The following is a 22,912-nucleotide window of genomic DNA, read 5'->3' as shown; positions in this document are numbered from 1 at the left end:
AACATTCCCCATGTAAGCTTAATTGTACGTGTTACCGTACGGAAGTAAAATTTTGAAGAAAAAAAATGGTTCTAGGTATTTGCTCAATATTTATCATTCACAATTATCTCGCCTGTAGAGGTTATTAGCAGTTACAAGATGGATGTAAACCCGGAAACGTGGAAAAAGGGAATTCTGCAAATCTCCCTGACGAAAAATTCTAGTAAGTTGCGGAAGATTTCTGAAAGTTTTTGAAAAACTGATGGTTAATAGATAAACGAGTTGATTGATTGGTAAGAGAATGAATAAATGATTTATGGACACAAAATAAATTCGTACATTTCTGAGAAAGTAATTTAATGGCTGTAAAGAAGTGCGCCTCTTTTAATTCCGTCTAATGTATTTCAATGTTACCATTGTTATAATAATGCATGTTTGTTACCTCTAGCCACGCTGTAACATTTTACACCCACTTGATTATTCACTCTCACTAGATCTCATTCAAAAGCTTGTCTTTATAAATGCACTAATCTAAGAAGGCGTTGAAATGCCGTTTCATTTTCTCGGTACTTCGCAATTGGGCAGTAATGATGTTTTGAGAAGAAAATTGTGCTTAGAGCCAACAGTAGGGAGGCGGGGCTGTTTCGGTCATTTGACCAAAGAATACCATTTATAACAAATGATGTGTAGAAATAGACGAAATGAGTTGTAAAAAGGAGAGATTAAGTGAGGGATATTGGGATTCATTGCGATTTAAGCCATTTACCTTCAGTGATTCGCCTTTATTGAGAAAGTTGTAGACATGACCATCAAGGTATATGTGTGTGCGTGTATCTAGGAACGAGTGTAGATCCAGTTGGTCACGGTGTCGGAAACTTCTTCAATTTCTCTGGAGTTTTACTTGGTTTCAATTGGCGAATTCAATTGAGATTGTGCGAAAGCAGTTATGTGAAATAGGTCCCGTGTTCTGGAACAATGGAACAAAAATGGGAGCGACAATCCGTTCCATTTCAAGATTGAAGAAATTGCGACTTGATATGAATAATTCGGTGTGGAGAGCCTCGAGGAAACATTTTCCTTCCTTTGTCGCGGCCAGTCCGTAGTTAGTAACCACCTGGCACCCGCTATCACTTTCGCTATTTTAAATATATTTTATGTTTTCACTTTGACAGATTAATGCAGACGTGATCTAAACTCGGGTCTATCCGTTTGTTCATGTCACAAAGTTGAAGTTATAGACTCATTCAAGAGAACTGAAAGAACTGCATTTTCAATGTCTCTGTTCTCCAGACAAATTTATCTCCCAGAACTTAATTTTAAACTTATTCAACCTTTTACACCTCCCCGACTCTAATTTAATATTTCGTCCTACACACTAAAAGTTAAGCAAGGAGAAATCTTGCTCTTCTGATTCTTATCCGCTCGTCTTGAAGTATGAGTCTTACTGTGACATTTGCTGTCAATTTTACACGTACAAAACCATGAATTTCTAATATTTTAAATGCCGTTTATGACTACCGCTTTATTAAGAAAATCTTGAGTTAGTGAATAATGCGTTGAAAATCGCTTGGACTCCGCTATAAAGGTTCATGTACATCAGATTTGCGCTACGGCACATGTCTCGCTGTTTATTATGCACTACGGTGACTGCAGAAATATATTTTCAATTTTTATTCGGATCTCCTTTTAAACCTAGATTTATATTTGAGATTTTTAATTTTTACGTGTCATATTATGCATTAATTTTTCTCTCTTATTGGAGAAATAGAACTCCAATCAAATTTTAGCGATTGTTACTGCAATGTTTCGGCATATCTATGCATACGGTAACCCTGTTCTCCTATCGGAATTCCATGTCGCATAAGTTGAGTTAAAGGGCGATAGGGCTAAACTTCCCCCTACCCCCTGAAGGTATTAAAAGCAAAATCATAAGCCCGACACTCCGATTGCGGAAAATAACGCGTCAGCCGAGCAGGGGTGGTGTGGATTTTAGCCTGTTTACGTGTCCACGAAGTCGGCGTATTCCCTCACCCGTCGATATTCAAATGTAGGGTGATGAGGAAGAGTGAGCTTATGCAAGCCTCCCTCTTTTTGGTAAACACTTAGCCTGTGCTCTGATTTGATTGAGTATTGCGGTCAAGATTTCCTTTCCGCCTCTCTGCTGTCGTTTGAATCTCAATCCATATCCCTCTCTCCATATGTCGAAATAATAAAAAAAACAGCAAGCATCGACCGGCGATAGTGAAGCATTTTACGGGGCCTCTCGTGAATGGAGAGCAGCAGAAGCGGCAGTTGGTGAATACTTGTTGCTACCTGACCTCGGAGCGGCAGAAGCCATTAAATATGAAGCCATAAATTCTGGCGAAATGGATTTGCAAAAGTCAAAACAATTGCCGAGGCGAGGAGTAGTATAACAGGATCTGAGTGGTCGCTGTATTTTTGCTCGCTCTTCTCTGCGATTTCCCTACACTTGCCATTTTATTTTTCTTTTTGCTCGCGGGCGCTCTCACGCGGGTAAACTGTGTCGTCATTCGCTGGCAGGAGGCGTATGGTGCGTATGTGTGTTGTCGGTCACCCCCCTCGCCATTTCCTCCTCGCGAATTCGGCTATCAAATGGACTGACGGACGTCCTTTATCTATCTGGGATTCGCCATCGGATTTTTCTTTTCCACCGGACCGATCCGTTCTTTTTGCATATCCAGCCACGCAGAGAGTTTCAACAGCACCTTTTCACAGCCACGGTCGCGTTCATTGCTATGGTCTGCCGTTGAAAGCTGTTGCTGCGAGGGCATTGAATTGCTGTCTGCTGTCGGCGAAGTGAAAGAGGTTGTTCGGTTGTTATACGTCCCTGGGATAGGTTTACGCAGTTGGTAAACATGATGAAAACGAGATATACAGAATTTGGAATGCGGGGAAATCTCAGGGGAATAAAGAAAAGAGAGGCAAGTTCTAGGGGAATGGTAGATTTACTAGCGAAACATTCTCGACCAAATAATTACTTAAACCAATTGTATTATGAGGTGCTTGAGCAATCACCAACATGTAAACAATCATTTTCAAAATTAAGCTCGGTTTTAAACTTCTTCCACTGGCTGCCAATGTTCACTTTAATGTATGCTTGGTGTAAAAATTGATACAAATGCCAGTAAAGAGCCAAGCACATTACGGGGTGTTACACAGATGTATACTGGATATTATGGCATTTTCAGCCAGTTTTACATTCCTTTGTCCACTGAGTCAGGGATGCATTAAGTGTGGACGAATATTGAAAGCAGGAAAATTTTAAATTAAGAATAGACTCGAGGGTGTCTGGAAACATAATAAAATACCCAGGATATTTTGTAATTTTGCTAGAAATATATTCAGAAAATGTGCCTTTGCTTTGTTAGTATGAAAATTCAGATGGTTGATTTTTTCCTCGCGAATCACAAGGGTTAAGTAATTTACTTGTCCACTCAAGAATACCTTAATTGCGAGGAATTATTATTTTCTTAACCTGACTGTTTTTGCACGTAATTTTTTTAATGAAATTGGCGCACCAAATACCACTTAAGATATTTGTTCAATTGGTCTCTAAAATGAAAATTTTCTCAGTGAAATTCGTAAGTTTAACGGTTTCGGTGTAAAAGTTCCAAGGACGTATAATTTGAACATTCGGAACAACGCAATAACTCTGCAGTTTTAACTGAAAAAATTGAAAATAAGAGATGCAGTGTGGATGTTATACCGCAACATTATCGTACTACGCTGTGTAGCTATTAGCTGTCTAGTCTGTCTGTACCTTACGTTGTCTTGTGTGGATTCGAGAAACCGGTAGTAAAATAGCATTTTCCCAGCAGTTTGAAATGAGTTAAAGGGCTATTGTGATTTCGCAGCTGGTGTCACCCCACTAAGTGACGTTAGTAAACACGGCGACAGCTTGTTGTCAGTCGCGATTAGTAACGGTGGTGGTCTAACCATTGAGGAAACAAGAGTTTTTTTTTATCCTTGCGTACGGGAGCTGTGACTCGGCAGTAACGAATTCTTTCTCATTTTCTAAGTGCCTCTTCAATAGGCTAATTTCCGCGGAGCGGATGAATTCCCCATGAAACCTGATACGGATTGTCTCGCGTCGTCAATTGTGCGGGCCTGTCAGTTCCACCTCATCTTGCTCGCCATAATCCTCCCCCAATTACGCATAGTCTGCTCATTTGCCAATTCTCTTTACTCGCTTCCCCCGCGAACCGATCGCCGCGTGTCATTTAAGCCTTCCCGTGGCACTTGGATCGGAATCGCTCGACAAGTCGCCTCTCATCCCGTAATACCCGTCATCTCTATCCCCTGGGCACGGGGGGAAGTAGTGATTTACCAGTCTCAAATCTCACCCCACGCACCACACGTTCCCACATGTGTGTTTGGCATCGAGTCCTTGCGCCTACCTTTGTAGCAGTCGGGAATATGAGTTCAATTTGTTGGAAGCTAGTACTCTTTTTGTTGGAAGGATACTGTGCAAAACGGGAGTTGTTAAAAATCAAAATTGCGTGTCAGCATCTGGGTTCACGTTGATCATGGTGTTAACTTCCTCTCAACTTCCAAATTACATTCTAGAAACTTAGTTCTTTCCATAGTTATAACTGTTAATATCCTATGTTGATTATCTAATCAAATTATTTGCGGTTCTTTATCTCGAGTTTACCATGTAGAGAGAGGGTTTCAGCTGTCCCAAAAAATATTTCGCATCAACCATGACGGTATTCATGATCTTTTCCCATTGCCTATATCTCTGTAAATCTATAAAGAACAACAGAGGCAAGCAAGAAATAAGTGAATTAAATAGCAAGCAACCAGCGGTATTTCTCACTTTTAAAGATGCACCTTTTTTTCATTTTCAAGGCCCAATGTCGGTTTTCCTATTGGCGAGAATCCAGTGGCTATCTGTGCTTTGATCGACTAGATAAAATAATACCCGCACCGTTGATATTCCATGGATGCTCTCGTGTTTATTTAAATTGTTCGATGAATGTATGCATATGGAAATAGCCAGGCTTTGGGAAGTTGTGTGAAATCACCACTAAGAAAAATAATTCTGAAAAAACTGGAGGATTTTAATGGGTGGCAAGGATGAAGTTCGATCTAGTCTCTACGATAGTCATGCTTTTTTCACTGGCTCACCGCAGCTTCATTGCTCTATGATAATAGTAATTAATTAAGTGGTGTTTATTAAAGTCTGTGCGTCAAGTGTATTGCTTCATTGAGGGTTAGTACTTCGTAGGGGACAAGAATGGTTAAAATGGCAGACTGAGTGAATTAATTCTGCGTGTGTCATCGTTAATGTAGCGCTTCCTAATCGTCAAAATAGGTCCCAGCTAGATAGTAGAAACATAACAATTTTAATCCGTATGTTCAATACAAAAATACTGCTGTCTTCATTTTGGTTCCCAATGTCTCTTGGTAAGAAAATGCTACACCAGAATCCTTTTGGTAGAAAGAATATTTAAATATTCTTAATTTCTAGCTTAAAATTATGGATAGATGTTTGTGATCCCTTGCTACGGCAAATTTTATTTTAGTGACTCTTGCTGGTCTTCAACCAAGTTAATATTTAATGTTGTCACATTTCCATTTATTTCTGCAAAACAAAATTCATTCACATGTAATAACTACGGTGAAAAATTATTTCTTTACCGTGACATTTAGCGTAAACATTTCGAAATTTTAGAGCAAAACCAAATGATTAATGTGTCTTTAAATTTTATGCAGTCTATTTCGAAAGTCATAGTGATCCGAGGAGGTTCCGGCTTGTAATCGTTTAATAAGCTTTGCGTCAGCGTTGGGCGCGCATACGTTTTTTGGAATTTCGCTCCAGGGTCATGTTTAGTTGTGATTTTTGCCTTACATTGCCATGTATTTTATTAAATATCTACATGGAATATAGGTATTGATTAGGGTCTGATATTTCGCCATTATTTTATGTGTACAAAATGCGCATGTTAAGATTATTTTCGTTTATATTTTTCATCTTTACTTTAGTAATTATTACTTATTAATATTAATTATTAATAAAGTGTCAATAGTTTTGACTTAAATTTTTTCAAATACGGTGTACCTCAAAAGTTTTTAAATAACACTCCTATATTATCTGTCTACTGGCAACTATGTAAAGTCATCATTGCTTTTGAATAACGCCAACTACGGAGTAAAAAAATCGTAGGTGAGTGTTGCCTACGTGGCGCTCTTTCAGTGAGGTATTCTGCGGTAATAACGAAAATTAGACGCTGAATGTTTAAACAGTTTAATGATTAGTACACACATTCATAATTGAGATGCAGTTCATTAGCGATAACGGTTAATTATTGTAATTTAGTTTCATTAACAACAGAGTACGCTGATCATACACAGTATCCGTTCTAAAATATATTCCGACGTATATTGTTTGAATACAAATATAGACATTTGGGTAACGTGCCCTGTGGACGGTAGTGTTCAAAGTGGCGTAAGAACCGTGTTTCCCAAACATTATCTCTAAGTGTTATTACATTTTTTTGTAGTGTTAATTAGTTGAAGTTTTAGGTTTCATCGACGTTTGCAGCTGTGTATTGCGCATATATTTAAATACCGATTGCGATCTGCGCTCGCGCGTCTCGTCAATAACTGTCTGCTTTCAACTCGTGTTCAAATTTTCTATCGACTATCTGTCAAATGTTTTTTACTTGACATTGAATTAATTATTATCATCCCTTGGCTCAAAACTATGTACACTTCTAAACCTATCTAAGGAAACTGAATGCAAAGTAGTAAGAAAAACGAGGAAATAAAACGTTCATTTCTTCCATACTGTCCACTCCTCCGTTCTACTTCGTATAAAAATGTGATAATACGTATGATGATACCCTAGCATATTCACGTATTGTTTTTATAGATATGCCCTTTTCTTTACTTTTTTAATGTTCCTTGCAAAATTCTAAATTTCGCCCTTTTCTTTGCAGTGGCTGCGTCTGAAGAATCACCCGTCGCTGTCAAGCTCAAGAAAATGTGGCTCAAGGCTCCCTCTTCTACAGACGACGCTGACGCTATTGCTGGTGAGTAAACGCTCGATTCAGGCCCATCTCCCTTTCTCCCCCCCATTCGCAAGGGACTCCCGAGTCCGGTGTCACCGTTCTCCCGGGCCATATTATTTGGTGTCTCTTTGGATTTCGAGAAATTCGAAGGTTGATTTCGGAGGAAATATGGTGGACCGAATGTTTTGTTTTACTTCGATACACCATGAGTCGTCTGCATCCGCCCGATGCCTCCTACTCCTATGGTCACTCGGTTCTCATATTAACTCTTGTGATTGGGCCCTCTATAAAATACGTCCACGGTCTTTGGCGGTCTTATTTAGACTTACACATCTGACTTCTTCCGTTTTCACATTCTCATATGAGACGTTCACGAATTTCGACGACCCTAAAATCTAAAAATTTGATTAAAATGCTATTTTAAACGAAAAAGTGTTGAAATGTTGCTCCAAATTTCCATGTTGTGATAGCGTTGGCTAGCATGAATCATAATGTGGTTATATTATTGATTCATTGCTATTTCTACTTATATTTGTATATAACTTACGTTAGCGGAAGGTTTCACTTAAGTTTCTCAGTCAGCCAGGGGGTTGCAAGCATTGATGAGCGTTATTGTATAGTCACTGTAATAGGTGTTGACTAAGAGTTAATATAAGCAAAACTAAGGTTATGAGGTTTTCGAGAAAGATAATGGCTAATTTAAATATTAAAATAGGTCATAGACATGAGCAGGTGGATCAGTTAACTTATATCGGAAGGGTTTTGGACCAACATGGTCGAAGTAATAGGGATATAAGACGAAGAATGATATTTGGCAGAGAAGGGTAACAAAGGGGGTAATTGATGTCAGGAACGTCGGGGATGTTTAGTAAATACTCCTTAAAACTTTGATTTGGAGTGTGGTTTGGTATGGCGGAGAAACATGGTCTTTGAAGCAGGGTGATAACCTTAGATTGGAGAGAGATAAGAGGACGCCTCGGTAGCTTAAGTGGCTAAAGCACTCGACCGGATATTGAGGGATCTGGGTTCGAGTCCCAGTCAAGGCGAATGATTTTTACGCTCTGAAATTGTTGCATTAAAATGCACATTAGCGGATGACTCCGTTAAAAGTTACTGTTGCGGCATCTCCCGCAGTTTCTTTGGAATTTAATTAGATTGGAGACTTTTGAAATGTGGGTGTGGAGAAGGATGCGAAAAGTGAAGTGAACTGAAAGGAAAACAAATGAGGAAGTACTTGGTATGGTGAGAAAAAGTGGATGCAAAGCATATTGATCGGAAATGGGTTATTTAAGACCGTGATAGAGGGGATAGTGATAACTATATCTTCTAAATGTAATTCCTATTAACGTTCGAAAATTTAACCGATATCACTTGTAAAAAGGTTTTTTAATTACCTCAGGTCCCAGGACTGTATTCAGTTTACGTACCCTCGGCCGTGGGAGGCCAAGAGAATAGTTGGTGCAGTAGTCGCCATAAAATCTCCATTTTCCGTCATTTCGCCAAAGTCGCCATTTTTCTAACGGTAACTTTTCAGGCTCTTTGGAATTTTTACTCATCACAGTGTATTATCAACTAAACTACAAATTATGTAATTGTGTAGCTTATGGTGGAAACAAACTTCACGGCGTCCAAAATTTCCAACCTCTTAGTGTCTGACTTGGTCCATCCCCAACCCCCTCCCCGTTCCCTTCGGGCTTCTTTTCCGGGCGGTTCCTTACACGGTGGCGAAGAAGGAATACATACTTGTATACTACGATTTCAGCAGTTTCTCATTATCACGTCTTTTATTATGTTTAGCTATCAATCAAAACGTCGAAAGGTTTATGTAGTCAAATGTGAAAAAATTAACGAATAGGAATAACCCTGGTTTTTTATATTAGTTTATCCTGATAAAAATTGATCCACTGAGACGATTACTTCACGTTATATAAAAATCATTTGCTTGTCCGGCAAGCAAATGATTTGAAATCTTACTTTTAATTTTTTCCTGTCATTTTCCCCCAGAATATCAGGTATAGTCCTTACCCGCATTCAGTTGTTGATGTAATTTCTCCGTCGTTGAAAGACAACACACGTTTGATGGCTCGATGTTGTCAAAGCGTTCTGCAAACTCGATGTGGACTTAACTCATTAATCGCAAATCGCGTCCACTCTTACTAAATTCTATGTATGCACGTATATGTTTAGATTCGTATGATATTTATTCAACCTGATGGGACTCCGAGATTCAAAAGTATTTCCCTGGGAATTATTAAAATATTTTCGGGTAGTTTCCTCGGGTATATTTTCGAATGCCAATTAATTTGACGGCGAAGTAGTGCAACATTGAATCGATAATCGAACAGCATTCTCATTCGGAGTAAAAATGACCGAGGGTCAGCGTAATTCAAATTTTCTGTGAAAACTTGGAGGAAGCAGTCCTTTGATGAAAATTGGAGCGTTTTGAAAGTAAAATTTCTCGATAGCAATTCCGTAACTATGATAGCTATTCTGTCTTTTCTGGACCAATGGTTATATTTTGCCTTGAGGCTTTCAAAATAGACTGCACCAACACATTCCCTATACGGGTGATGCTATGAGCGATATACGTGAAGCGCCAAATTCACAAACCTAGCAATGTATTTGGCTCACCGCCTAATTTTTGTCGGGAAAATGTGCAAATTCTGGAAATTTCGTAAATAAACTTCCTTTGTGACCTCTCTTTTACGTCTCATGCGAGAATTGCCCCAAAAAAATGGATTCCGCGAGCGTTGGCAACTGTTTTGCACCTTGCGGCGACTTTCGCGGTGGCATATTTAGTATTTGCACCCGTCCTGAAGCGCCTTGTCGAGTGGCTCACTTAGTCGTAACTCGCTGAACGTTCTCTTCCCTCCTTTTTAAGAGTTAATTACGCTCGAGTGTCTTCGTGCGAAGTTTATTGGCGCCTGGTTTATTTTTAAGCTAATTGCCGCTTTGGACACACGGTGTGCGCGCCCCCCCTCTGGGGCCGCTCTCCCACGCACATCAGCGGTCTTCCTTCCTCTCCCCGCGGGGAACACCGGATCACGCCTGCCGACCCCCCCCCCCCTCCCAACTCGCGCGCCTTCGTCTGCTTGTGGGACGTCTCCGGCTCCACTCGCGGCTGCTGCTACAAGGGCGGCCGAGTTTCCCTTGGGGCCCATGTGCTCAGCTGTCTCGACGTCTATCCGCGATTGTTGCCTCCCCTTACCCCTTCCACAGCGACGCCCAGCCTCTCTCTTCCCTACCTCTCCCCTCAATATTTTCTTCCCCAAGTTTATTTTTTATTTCTTTTCTGAGAAGCTCATCCATCCCTTCCCAAGGCTCTCTTTCTCTCTCTCAAACCTCTCTTCCCTCCCCCTTTTCCCATCACATTCCGGCCGTTTTTTTACGTCCACCCGCCATATTGCGTAGGCACCAACAGAGGACCATAACAATCAGCGGCGCCTTCATTCAACATCGCTACGGGAAACCTTTTTGAACGGTGGCGTGCCGCAACTGCCTAGTTCATAGTACCTATGTCGGTGGTGTTGCGGATACTTTTCTGTGGCTCAGGAAAATGTATGCATCGGAAAGCTGATCCTAGTTTGTTCGTATGTTATTCGGGGTAAATGATTAATTTTTCGATTTCTTCTAATTTCCATAATTTGAGAAATTCCTCTTGTGCGGAGAGCTCACTCCATTATTTTAAACATTTATCGCAGTGTTTTTTCGAGCGCTGCACAATGCAAAGGAACCGAAACTGTTTCTAAACTCCATCAGTAATTTAAAATGTGGTAACACCAACCGCGTCTCAAGTCTTCGTGGCACCTGAATATTAAATTATTGCTACCAAAACACGTATGAGAATTACGGCCTCTTCGTAACATTTAGAATTCACGAAATACGAAAAATCCATTTTTTGGGCCCGGTATAATTTTCTTAATGTTTTAAAGTGAAAATAGTGGTTAGAAAAATGTCGATAACACAATCGCATCGCAAAATAACTTGTTCGGGGCACAATTGGATCGTTTTTGTCTCAAGAGTTAACAAGCGAGCGAGCCATCGACAGGTTTTACCGGTTCTTCAACCGTAACTGTCGTAATTTAATGGCATTTTTATGACCAAATGATGGAATAGGATTACGCACAATTTGGGTAAGTTATCTCTGCTAAGAAAGTTAATGTCTGGATGAGATTCGTGTTTTACCAGCACATGATAGCATTGTTGGTTGGGAACTTGAAGTTATTCCGGTTAGTCTTCGACAGTGGCATGGTTTCGCTTTCGCATTGAATTGTGACAGCGCTGATGGCCGTTTCTTTATTATTTGGGAAAATACTACGGCGCGCGTGTGCCTCCAAAACGTGCGCCTAGACTGAATAATCGCGTGCCTTCTCTGTGCGAATTGAAATCCTTGGATCGTTTCGGACAGCCAGCATCATCAGGGGATCCTATCTGGGTTTCCGTCGCGTATGCCGGATCCCCATCCACCCCTTCTCATCCTTTTTTGGCCCTAGTGGCTGACCCCGTGGGCATAGCCCCGTCGGATCCTCACGCCGGAGTTCTCCGGAACTTGGGGTGGGTCGATTGTCGGATGTATTGTAGAAGCGTTGGCCCATATCATCTTTCGCATTCTTATTCCTCTGCGTTTTCGAAGACCCTCAGGACTGCAGATGGTAAATGTTTAGTTATCACCTTTGAATTAGCGATTGAATGTCTGCAGAGGTGTAAAGTATATTTGAAAAAGTATCTGTGTCTTTTCATTTGTACTCTGCTGAGAGGAAATTATTGTGTTCATGAAAAAATCGATTAGGGAACTGCAACGAAAATGCACGTTTTTTGTGTGCCCCTAGGCACTTTTTAAGCGTATTTCGAATTGCGTATATTTTTCTCTCTCTTTGCTACCGGAAGAGAGGTTACGGGTCGTTTTATTTTATTGTTTAAAGTTTTTGCATTGGACATGACATTTAAAATGTAACTTAATATACAAAATTTAAAATAAAACTCAATTTAATGGTACTTTCTTAAGCCTTTGTATTTCATATTTCCGTTAAATCCAATCCGTTACAGCATATTTTGATTCATCCAATGTTTTAATAATTGTCTCCTGTGAGCTAATATCGAGTGATCGAGAGGGTAGAGGTCTTACGGAGAAAAGTTCTGTGAAGTATTTAAAGCCATTGAGAGCCGAAAAAATTAAACTATACCTCCGAACATTAATGCACTTCGCGGATATTAATTAACACTGGATACGCTAAAAGGAATACTCTCGAAGTTTTAATCATAGTAAAATATTATCCGCCATGAAAGTCTGGTGAGAATTCAAACATGTTGTTTTATCAATAAGCTTATTACATCGCGGAAACTCGGCATTTTCCTCATTTTTAATTTTAGTTTCCGTTTATTATCCATAAATATCTTGCCTTTGGATAAGTCATGTCTTCATGACTTGTCATTGCTTTTCATTCAGGTTATTTAGAGGTATTAAATATTTCCGAATTATTGACACAGTCGACTCATTCGTACCTCAACTTCGAATAATCATTTCTTTTCAACATGCAATATTAGAAGTTCGGAATTGATAATTGTAAATTAATTGTAAAATTACGAGCATTTCCTTGTGGTATTATTTTTGTGGACCAGTTTTACCTCGGTAAATGTCGGAGAAAATTTTAGCTACTTAAAAAGAGTGCTCGGACGCATTTGTATTATTGTGCAAAAGGATTTGGATTTTCTCGGCAGTATGAGTGATTTTAAACTAAATCAAAACTAAAACAAGTAAAAATGTTGATGCGTTGTCGTTGGACTCTCGTTCCTTTTGATTCGAGCGGATCCCGAATCAAATGCGAAGACATGGATCGGCTTTCGATCGTTCACTTATAATTTCACGCGCCACTGCTTCTCATGGATATCAGGCTTCGTTCAAGGGAGTTGCCCCGTAATTTTCAAATTTTCTCTTGGTGATAAGAATGCTTCGGAAACTTTGGATAGAAATTGGGTTGGAAGGTGAATGTCTCTCTTCGGAAAACGACCGAAGCCTACCTTGCGAGGAATGTTAGCTACGTTAAAGAAGGTCGTGCTTACTCTCCAAGGTGATCGATCCATATTCGATATTTACGCTACCCCTTAGTGCTACCTTAAAGAAAAGCTGTGCCATACTGACTGTTTAATATTTGTAGTAGACCCACATTGACAAGGGTATCTTTAAAGACCCTGAAATGTAAGAAATGCTATCGTTAGTTTAGTATTTAATTTAGTATTAGTTGTATTTGAAAAAAATGTTCTGGCTCAAATTCATGGAACTCCTAAAGCTTACAATTAAAAAATAACTGCGGGGCAGCGTGTAAAATGTAATTTATCCTCTGCCCTTCTCACATTCGTCCATCCCCACCACCACTCTGGACTAATGTCTGTTAGGAGAGTATATTTTCGCATAAGGAGGATTTACCGTAACGAGACTGATTTTGAATTATTTTGTGTCGGAAAAAGCTGTTATTTTTGTATCCTTCTCATTACTCCTGAAACATATTTCATAGCTGGATCTAGTCTTTGAGTTATTCCTCCTTTTCTCATAAACTGGCAATTTATTATTAACCCTGCCCCAATAAATGTTCCTGAAGTTTTTCTATGGTATGCTTTCCTATCTTTCCATGAACAAAGATTGCGATATTATAAGTCGTGGTCGTAGTAATTGAGTTATAAGGTGCTCTTACGACTGCATGCTTAAATTACTTAGATAAGCATTGCCTGGTCGCTATTCGAACTATGGCCATCAAGTCTATTTTATTACAAAGGATCTTGGAATTAATTAGCGCTTCGCATTTGTTAATGAACTTAATATGAGATGAGGGAGGGCCAAGCCATCCTTACCCCGTTCCGATCTTTCCTGGAGTGTTATTTGTGAAGCAGGGTATAGTCATTTAAATTTGGTCGCGGTATTCGGAGTGATTTCAGTGTCCACACGAACTCCCCTTCCACCTTTACCTCTTCTCTCTTCCTGGCCTTCCCCTTAATCAAACCGCTCCCTCCTCCGACCTCCTCCTCATTACCTTTCAGCGGTAATCGTCGTAATGCATCTTGACAAGGGGGTTAGGTGAGAGAGGACGGGGTTCAATAGTCACAATCTCGCCCTGTATTAGTGAAGACATCAATCAATCAGTCAGCCGCTCAACCTCTTCCCATCTTCATTCTGCCTCTCGCCTTCGCAGTGTGGCTGTTGGGTTCTAGTTCCTGTCGTTGACCTTCACTTAAATAATTTCTCTCTCTACTGACCACCATTTATTCTGACGTTGCGATGTTTGTACCGCATTGAAATATACAGGTAGTTAATGTTTAACCGCTGTTATCAACCCCTAAGGTTAGTTGGTTTGGGGACGTGGTAGTTAAGTGGGTAGAGCATTGGACTACCGACCGAAGGGCCCGGGATCAATTCCTGGGAACGCCTCTGGGTACCCCCAGCTTTACCCAAGTTTTGTGATTTTTCGGGTACCAGATCTTCATGGAAAACCATAGGCGGCACAGCGAAACGAACTGCCCCCCCCCCCTACACTGATGTGTGAATTTCACAGGCCGTTGGGCTTAGCATTAGGTGAACTCTACCATCACCTACCAAACCGACCTTCGGGTTGATAGCTCTGGTTTGGTTTTTAAATGGATGGGGTGGTCCATTGTTGTCTGTGGTACCTTTCGAAAACGTGGAAACCAATTCAACATCCCTGCCATGGATCATCAACCGTTCTGTCGTTACGTTTCTATTTTTCTATTGCAATTTGCCGCATAAATATTGTTAAATAGTGCGTATAAAAATCCTTAGGCAATTTTAGGTTTACGTCAAGGTGTCTGCCGACCATAGAATGAATGCATTATTTAGTTTGCTGTTAAAATAATGTCTTCTAGTGTTGTATTTGTAAATGTTTATAAAAACCGTATTTGTGAAACATTGACAGTTAAATATGTTGGAAAGAGATACAACCAGTACATTTAGATTGACAAGAATTTGTTGGTTTTGCATGTGGTTTTATGCTGGTTTACGGGTGGTGGCCTAACACCCTCCGTTACGCGCCCCTGCGGCGTGGTAGTGGGGTATTACGTAGATGTACCAGTAAAAGCACGGCATTTCAACCACCAGTTGGTCGGATAACTGTTTTGGAAATTCAGGTTCAAAGGAAATTTAAAAGTACTTTTATAACGTGGGCACTCCTTTAGTTAAGGGGTAACCACTTTCCTTTTACTCTTAACGCCAGCATAAACTTCAGCTTGAAATTTAACCCGGCCATATCAATGGTCCGGAATGCTTGGCCATTTCCGAAGAATTGTCCCAAATATCGCCCGCTGAATATTCTTTATCGTTCGTGCGACTAAGCCTCGCTAATCCTGCATTTCGTCTGTGTCCGACCCCACCCCTCCACAGTCTTCCTCCAACTTCCCCTTCTTCCTCTCTTCCTCCAACTACCCAACGCTCTCAGAGAGCCAGACGCCCCTCCGCCCCCACTTCTCCGCGCTCTCTCTCCCTCTCATAACCCAACTCCGGTTTCCTCTCCAGCTCATACCCACCCAACCTCCCGGCACCAGCAGCCCCGCCCTTCAGTCCATTCCTCCCACCCTCCCGATTCCCCTCCCTCCTCTCTTTCTGCTCGCTGGCCATCGCCATCTTCCTTGTACTCTCCTCCTCCCACTCTCCGTGTAGCTTTGTTCATTGTGCCACGGCAGCCGCCTACGCATCATCGGAAATCAAAACCTGCTAGCTTCTTCCCTCCGTTTCCATGCCGATGTGATCTCCAGGACAACCTGAAGGGGTCGTGCCCTGTCAACTCAGTGGTAAACTTCTGGTAGACTTCCTCCTAAGTCCCGTCGGGGACAGCTTTTAAGGGTGGTTTGGGCATTTCTTCAGCGTTCCATTTGGAATGTGAATAAAAACTCAGTAGATAAGTGGAAATGATGCCTACGTTCCAGCTGAAGAAATAGCTAATCACGACGACCATAATGGCAAGAGTGTTCTCTTGCAAATACGGAGTGTGATAGACTTCGGAAATCAGAAGTCTTATCGTTATTTACGAGTATATTTCATGTTGGAAGGTGCGAACCGAAGTGAGCTCGTCCGGAGAAATATTTACAATACAAACAGCATTTCTAGTTATTCTAGTGTGTGTGCATGTTGAGTAGTGTTGCCCTTTGATGTTATATGTTATGAGGCAATCATGCTGACGTACGAACTCAGCCGTCGGTGCGCCCCATATCTAAATAGGGGATTCCTGAGGATATTTGCGGACAAAACCAAAGTAATACACCGCGCTAGGGTAAGCACACCCAGGTCGGATGTTAATAAAATTAGGAGTCTACTTATCCATGCGAACGAAAATCTCACTACTTCAAGGACGGATCCGTCCGCAATTTACGAATGCACGTGTGAAATAATGCCATACCAACGCTACCGCGGTTTTTTTCTCCCTCTTTATGAAAAGGCATGTTAAGCGGAAGGCATACCTGCAGTCGTAGGGAGGTAGACTTAGACAGGCTCCGCGTAATGCGAAGATTTTCTTACTCTTCAGAATTTCAGGACTTGACTGTCGTATTTCATTTTATCATGTGAATTTTTCGTTGGCGTTCACTTTTCGTCATTTTTGTCAGTCAAGTCATTTAACGACTTCGCTGGAGGTTTTGCGATTCAATGTACCTCATAACTGACCAAATTATATAATTCTACTCGATTTAGTGAAATGTTGACTTAATGGAAAGCGCGGAATACATCTTTGACCATAATAATTGAGTTCACCATTTTGTCCCTCAGCATCACAGCGACGTTCACCGTGGGGGATGTTAGCGAGAAAATGTCCCTCGCGGAATTTGGCGAATTCAGTGGGTGTGCATCGAATGTACCAGGGTTGTGCAACAAATGGTGATCATAAAATTTTCCTATAATTTTGCGGTCAAACATTTGTATTATTAACTTAACGTGTGATGTTTATGTGGTTCAAGGTTCATTGATTTGATTCCAGCGCTGTGTTAGCGGCGGGCGTTGCAAGTTGAATGCTATTCTGTTTCCTTACGGAAACCCGCGGAGAGTTACAGGTATATGCTTCATTTAACTTTTTCTTTCGCTTAAACACCCTGAACCGAGGTTTGACTGTACTGCTCGAGACTAGTGGAGGCTCAAGACACTAGAATGTTTGTGGCAGGGGGTGTATCCATACCAAGCATGCGTGTACAATAATACTATTAGTAGTAGTAGTAGTAGAGGAGGCGACAGGCAGCTGAGCGCCATTAGGGATGGATAGAAAAGAATGGAGGAAAACCTGGCGTCGGCATTAGCCTACTCTACGAATGTCATTAAGGGGTCCGCAGCTTAACGTGCCATCCGACGGACGGCGTGCTCACTCAAAGTGTCTCCACCTATTGACTCCACCCTAAACATACCTATTGGTTTGGGGGTCGCGGTAGTCAAGGGGTAGAGCGTTGGACTACTGACAGGAGGGCTGAGGTTCGAATCCCGGGCGTAGAGGCGAAGCCTCTCTGGGCACCCTCAGCTCCACCCAAGCTATGTGATATTTCGGGTACCAGGCCTTCCTGGGAAACCATAGCCGGCCCAGAGAAAGGAACTGCCCCCCTACCTTGATGAGTGAATTTCACACGCCGATGGACTTAGTACTCTTCACTTTGTGCAATAATATATTTAATAAATGTAAACACGTTCTGAAAGTCGTTATTTAGTATACTGGCTTTTTTTACGCTGCCTATGGCAGTTTATTCATTTCCTGCCTTACGTAATTTATACTTAAATTAACAGCCTACGGTTTACCCTATTTGATAATTTATATTGGTTTGGATAAAGTAATTTCGTTTACTTGATGGTCCTATGAAATGTAAAACGTACTCCATTATTCTACGATCAGCCACCTCTTTCATAGTTTTCCGACCGGGATTTGAGCTTTTGTATAAGAGATTCATGTTATTCTGGCCTCTGTAGTTATATGATAGGAGATATCGTGGGAACTGGCCAAACTCTACCCGCTGAATAATGTGATAAACCGGCGACAGGCTGTTTATCGTTGCCGTGGGCTCGTGCGTTGTTTCCTTCTCAGCATCTTTTCCAGCGATTCAAAAGACACCATTCCTGAAATTGAGAGATCGTCTCATTTTCAGTGTGGTGCCACGGACTGAAGGTTGAACGTGGCCCCTATGCTCGAGCGACAGTTCAAACACTGGGTAGGAAAAAGAAAAATGACGAGCAGCGACCTATAAGTCTACCTCGGGCCGCAAGTCTCATGCGTCCCGTACAACAGTATATAATATTTTCCACCCGACGCACTCAGCTGCGTCCATATTACTTCGTTTGGATGTCATCCAGCAAAAGAAAACGTGAGGAATATTTTCGAAGTTTGTCAGCTGACACTGTCCAAGCGAATTTCTACCCAACGATCGGTTTAAATTGAACCCACTGCTTCCTTTCTTCACAAAGTGCAGTGTGTACCTCAGCCACAGGTATGCTGTCTTTGCTAGCGCACCCCCTTTATCCTACGTTGGAAATGGGGAGCGGGAAGGAGATGCCTTTAGCCCCCCCTGGGTGGAGGCTACTTTTTTGTGCGTCTTTTTTCTCTCTAATTGACTCCTCTCGTCGCACCAAAATCCACCTTCAGCCCACATTTCATTTCCAATATGCCAATTCTCGTTATTAGTCAATAAATAACTACATGCAATCGGAGATTCCAATAACTGGTGAGGCTTTTCGAGGGCTTGCGTCAATTTACGTTCTAGTCCAGTCGTTCAGTCGACCCGGCTGCACTCCGAAAGAGTCCACCACTTGAGCTAGCTGAACTGAATTATGCTCGGGGACATTTGTTATAATTGCTGGAATTGGTATTAGTTTTGGCCGCTCTTCCCGTTGAATTAATATCGCAGTATCAACACCATCAGTTAAGTTTTGCATAAACAGGATGCATCACGGCCTAAGGTGAGTTGCTAGGGTATGACCTTTGGGTATCCAGGCACGCAATCCGTAAACATTCCCGGAGTGACTTTTTGACGTTAGCATTCATTCCTTTCGAAAATGTAATCCACTTATAAGTTTCGACGAATGTAAAAACACAATTAAGTTTCGAGAAACAATATGGATGTTTTTATTTTTATTACTACAATGTTAATGGCAAACAATTAAATGGTTTCATCCATGTAATATTTGTTGGTATAGTTATTTTCATAAAATACCGACGCATAATCAGAAATGTTTAAAGGCATACTTTGTAATCGGGGAAGTTTTCTGGTAAAAAAAATTATGAGTCCTCATTATCTTGACTTGAAATTTCCGCACAGTGAATTATTCGTATCCGACTGCCGTGGTAATCCGCTGATGATAGGGAAACTTTGTTTTCTCCTGTACACGTCAATGAATATCACTTCCGTCGTTATGTTTTCTTTCACCTCTCTTGCCCGTGAGAAGGGCCAAACTATCTTGAAGTCGTTTTTAATTAGTTCATTTCCTCTGACTTTAAAAAAAAAAATCATGGCGGGCTGTGGATTGTATCTCGGGGCCATAACCAGCCATTGTCAATTTATGAAAGTCCTCTAATATGAAAGGTGTGGAACGTGCCTCTTCGGCCCGTAGGTCGGCCGCTTCTGACACCCAAGTGTAAAACAGTATTCCTTGCGAGGTTATGTTCTCAAATCTCTGAGTGAAACCAAAGTCAAAATCTTTAGGGAATATTAGGTTTAATTTTTTTAATTTCATAAATGACTATCTTCGAGTTATTTTTGCTGGCCCTGGTGGCGGCGGGGTGACGTCCTCCCATGCCAAAGGGCGCGGGTTCGATTCCCGTCAACATTGTTTAGGCGGAAGGAGGACAAGCAGTAATTGAGAATTTAACGATTCGTCAGTAGTTGTAAATAATTGATGCTATTGTATCCTACATGGTGATATTAACCAAATCATTTTGCGCCCTCTAGATATGCCATTGTGTATCCTATATATAATGCATGCTGAGAGAGTCGGAAGCCTGGCTTAACTGGCCTCTGCCTTAATTATGGCATGGCGCCCATCATGGTACGGCGGCCATTTGTGAAATGGAGATATTTGGCCGTTGGATTAATATTGTTTCGCTTTGGGGTACTCTATGGCAGAGTACTTGGTCTACATCGAGGGATGTTATCGTTCCATTGCCGACTTCTTAACGTGACCTTTCCCTTGATGAAGAAAGTAGCCACGAGTTACGCGTCGTAGGATGTAAGGTGTTATTTTATTCCCATCTTCCTTTTCTTCTTCGCCTTCTCCCATTCCAATTCCCCCTGTCCAAACAGGTCACCTATACACCCCGCCACCGGTCTTTCCAGCGACATTCCACTATTTCCTCGTTCTTCACTTTCAACCGCTTTTTCTTCCGGTGGTGCGGCAAAGGGCTTAAGCTTGGTGATGATCGGACACGGAGAATCATGACACGATTTATGGAGGATTTTATCGGGGTATATTCATTGGCTGCACGATTAACATGGAAATTTACAATACAGAAGCAAAAGCCATGGCGAAATGTCCATATTAAATGATTGATTTCGAGGGAATCGGAAAGGCCACGTTGAGTCCGTCCTGTGAAGATCCAGAGTCCTTTATCACGACTCTAGACAGAAGTATTTCGGATGATTCCCGGAAGAACAAATAATGAGAATTTCGAGGGTTTAAGGTAGAATTTGTCGATTCTTGTTTCGATCCAAAATCGAAGTGTCTTTTGAACTCTTTGCTTTTCAAGTCAAGGGTGATTTTTAATTTTATTTGTATACTTTTTCCTGAGCTTCTGTCGTTGGGATCAAAACTAGTCATATGCGTGCTGTACAATCTCACGGTTTAATTATATGGTATATCTAAAGTGATTTTCTGCAAATGTATGTGCTTTAGGGTAAGGCACCCTTAAAAATTTGATGAATTATTCAGCAAATTTTAGACGTTGGTGATGATCTCTGACTCAGGATTCTTGCTATTATTTGGCATTAAGCATTTGCGTAATTTTCTAAAGCGTCATTATGTTTCATTAGCTCTTTTCATGCGTGATCAGTTTCTTCAAGTCCCATTTCAATTTTTCTTAAATCGTGATAACACCGAACTGCGGTTGTCAACTATTATTTGGCATTAGCAATAGTAGCAATTACTGGGAGGGCAGATTTTAATTCATTGAACGTCTTATCCGGCAAATTTTCGGAGGTACTCTCGACTCATTTTAAGCTGTAAAAAATTTTAATTCGAGTTTTGAACAGTTTCTCGCCATTTTGGTTTAGTGGAAATGATTAGGATCGTGCTGTGTGATCAATGGTTCGATAGACATTTTAATGGAAGAGTCGGAATGCGGACTCTCGTTACCTGCCTCTCGACTGAATTTTTACTCCAAGAAGTTATCATAAGCTGCCAAAATAATAGAAATTATGATTTCTCAAATTACTAACTGTCACTCATTGTCGAGTTAAAAAATCGATGACTAAAAAAATGATCGGAAACGCGTTGCGAAAGTCGCAAGCTGGAGAGGAATTGGAAGTGCCTCTGGGATGTTATCAGAATTCCACTTGTTACAGGAAGGACGCGAAATGATGCGGCTTTGTCGTTCTCGGAAGCTTGGGAAAATTTCCCAAAGACGAGAAAACCGCATGAGCGTTGCCGGACGTTTGCCTTAGCCTCCCTCCTTGGACCCAAATTTCTTTCCAAAAGAACCGCGATTAAAAAGCCGCGAGTGAGACATTTTAAAATCTTCGGGCTGGGTTAAGGACCTTCCCACTCTCTTCGTAAATCGGCCTTTTCAATTTATTTTTCCTGTGGGAAGATGAGGGATGGGATCCTCACCTTGGGGCTGAGATCCACACCTACCCCGGGCTCCCAGAGACGTCATCATCCTCGTCGGGTGCCCCGCGTGGTGTGGGTCACCCTTTCTGCACCCCCCCTAAACCTTTGGCTTCCGCGTTAAGTGGGTGGATGCCCCGGGTGATGGTCGGGGCCCTCCTAGTCGATCGCCCTTGCCCCCAAGTTCTCGCTCCCACGACTGTCCCCCTCCCTCTCCCCTAACTCCGGCCCGACCTTTAGCCCTTCCCACCCTCCCGTGCCCCCTCGGCAGTAGCGCACAGTCTCCGGGGCCTTCTCGCCAGTTCTCCCACGGTCGGCTCCACATTCCCAGGCCCCTCCCCCTCTCCTCCGCCGCCCTCCTTTGCCCCGCAGCCCCCTCACCCCTCATCCCCTCTTCACTCCTCGGAGGAATCCACATCCTCTCTTTTCGTCCTCATCCCAAATACGGCTCGTGGGAGATTTCAAAATCGCTAGCATACTCTCTCTCATGCACTCTCTCCCTCTCTCCCATGCACACTCTCCCTCTCTCCGGGCGCCCGGAAATGCATTTTAAGTCCCATTTTTTTTAAGTGTGTCGTCAGCCGGAGTTGTAAGCGTTTCCAGCCGTTCCCACGTGAGTGAAGGCGCGAGGGCAGGCTCTCGTTGGCCACCCGTGGAATTGGCTGGCTTCGATCGATGGAATTTATCGCGTCTAGGAGGCACGTCCGAGCTCGTCAGTGGGATCTTGTTTCAAACCACGGCAAGTTTATCTATCTCTTGAACCAAGGTCGCTGAATCGCTGGTCGTTGCAGCGAGTTTTAAAGAAAGGTTTACCCTTCTTAACCGATCCTGGTCATGCTCGACTGCATAGGAAGGATTTATGACGGGTTTGTACCGAATACAGTTCTACCCTGGACGTACGATTGCTTTAGAAATGTTCCTTTTTTCATTACATTGTTTAATTTTATATTCACTTTTTCATAGAAAACCCTGATGTTCATATAATTATAATAACTTAGGCAATTGCGGCAGTCCATCTCAATTTGTTTGATTCGAATCTGTTGTAGAAAACCAGCCGAAAGTAGTGATTTCATGTATTTCCATTCACACTATTCACACCGATTTTAAAATGGAA

At 41.8% G+C, this 22,912-nt stretch overlaps 1 protein-coding gene across 3 annotated transcripts in view; it reads left to right on the top strand.

Moving 5' to 3' along the window:
* The window catches only part of MTA1-like (metastasis associated 1-like), a 163,464-nt gene that overhangs the window by 38,598 nt on the left and 101,954 nt on the right, over window positions 1-22,912 (top strand). For all 3 annotated transcript variants that reach the window (XM_071598153.1, XM_071598152.1, XM_071598151.1), the window contains exon 4: window positions 6,945-7,037. In XM_071598153.1, coding sequence (XP_071454254.1) covers window positions 6,945-7,037 — 93 coding nt within the window. The remainder of the gene's footprint in view (window positions 1-6,944; window positions 7,038-22,912) is intronic.

The sequence above is a fragment of the Hetaerina americana genome, unplaced genomic scaffold (genome assembly GCF_022747635.1).
Source record: "Hetaerina americana unplaced genomic scaffold, ioHetAmer1.1.p SCAF_9, whole genome shotgun sequence".
In the NCBI taxonomy this organism is placed as follows: Eukaryota; Metazoa; Arthropoda; class Insecta; order Odonata; family Calopterygidae; genus Hetaerina; species Hetaerina americana.
Note: the sequence above shows the minus strand (reverse complement) of the source record. Positions and strands in the feature narration are given on the sequence as shown.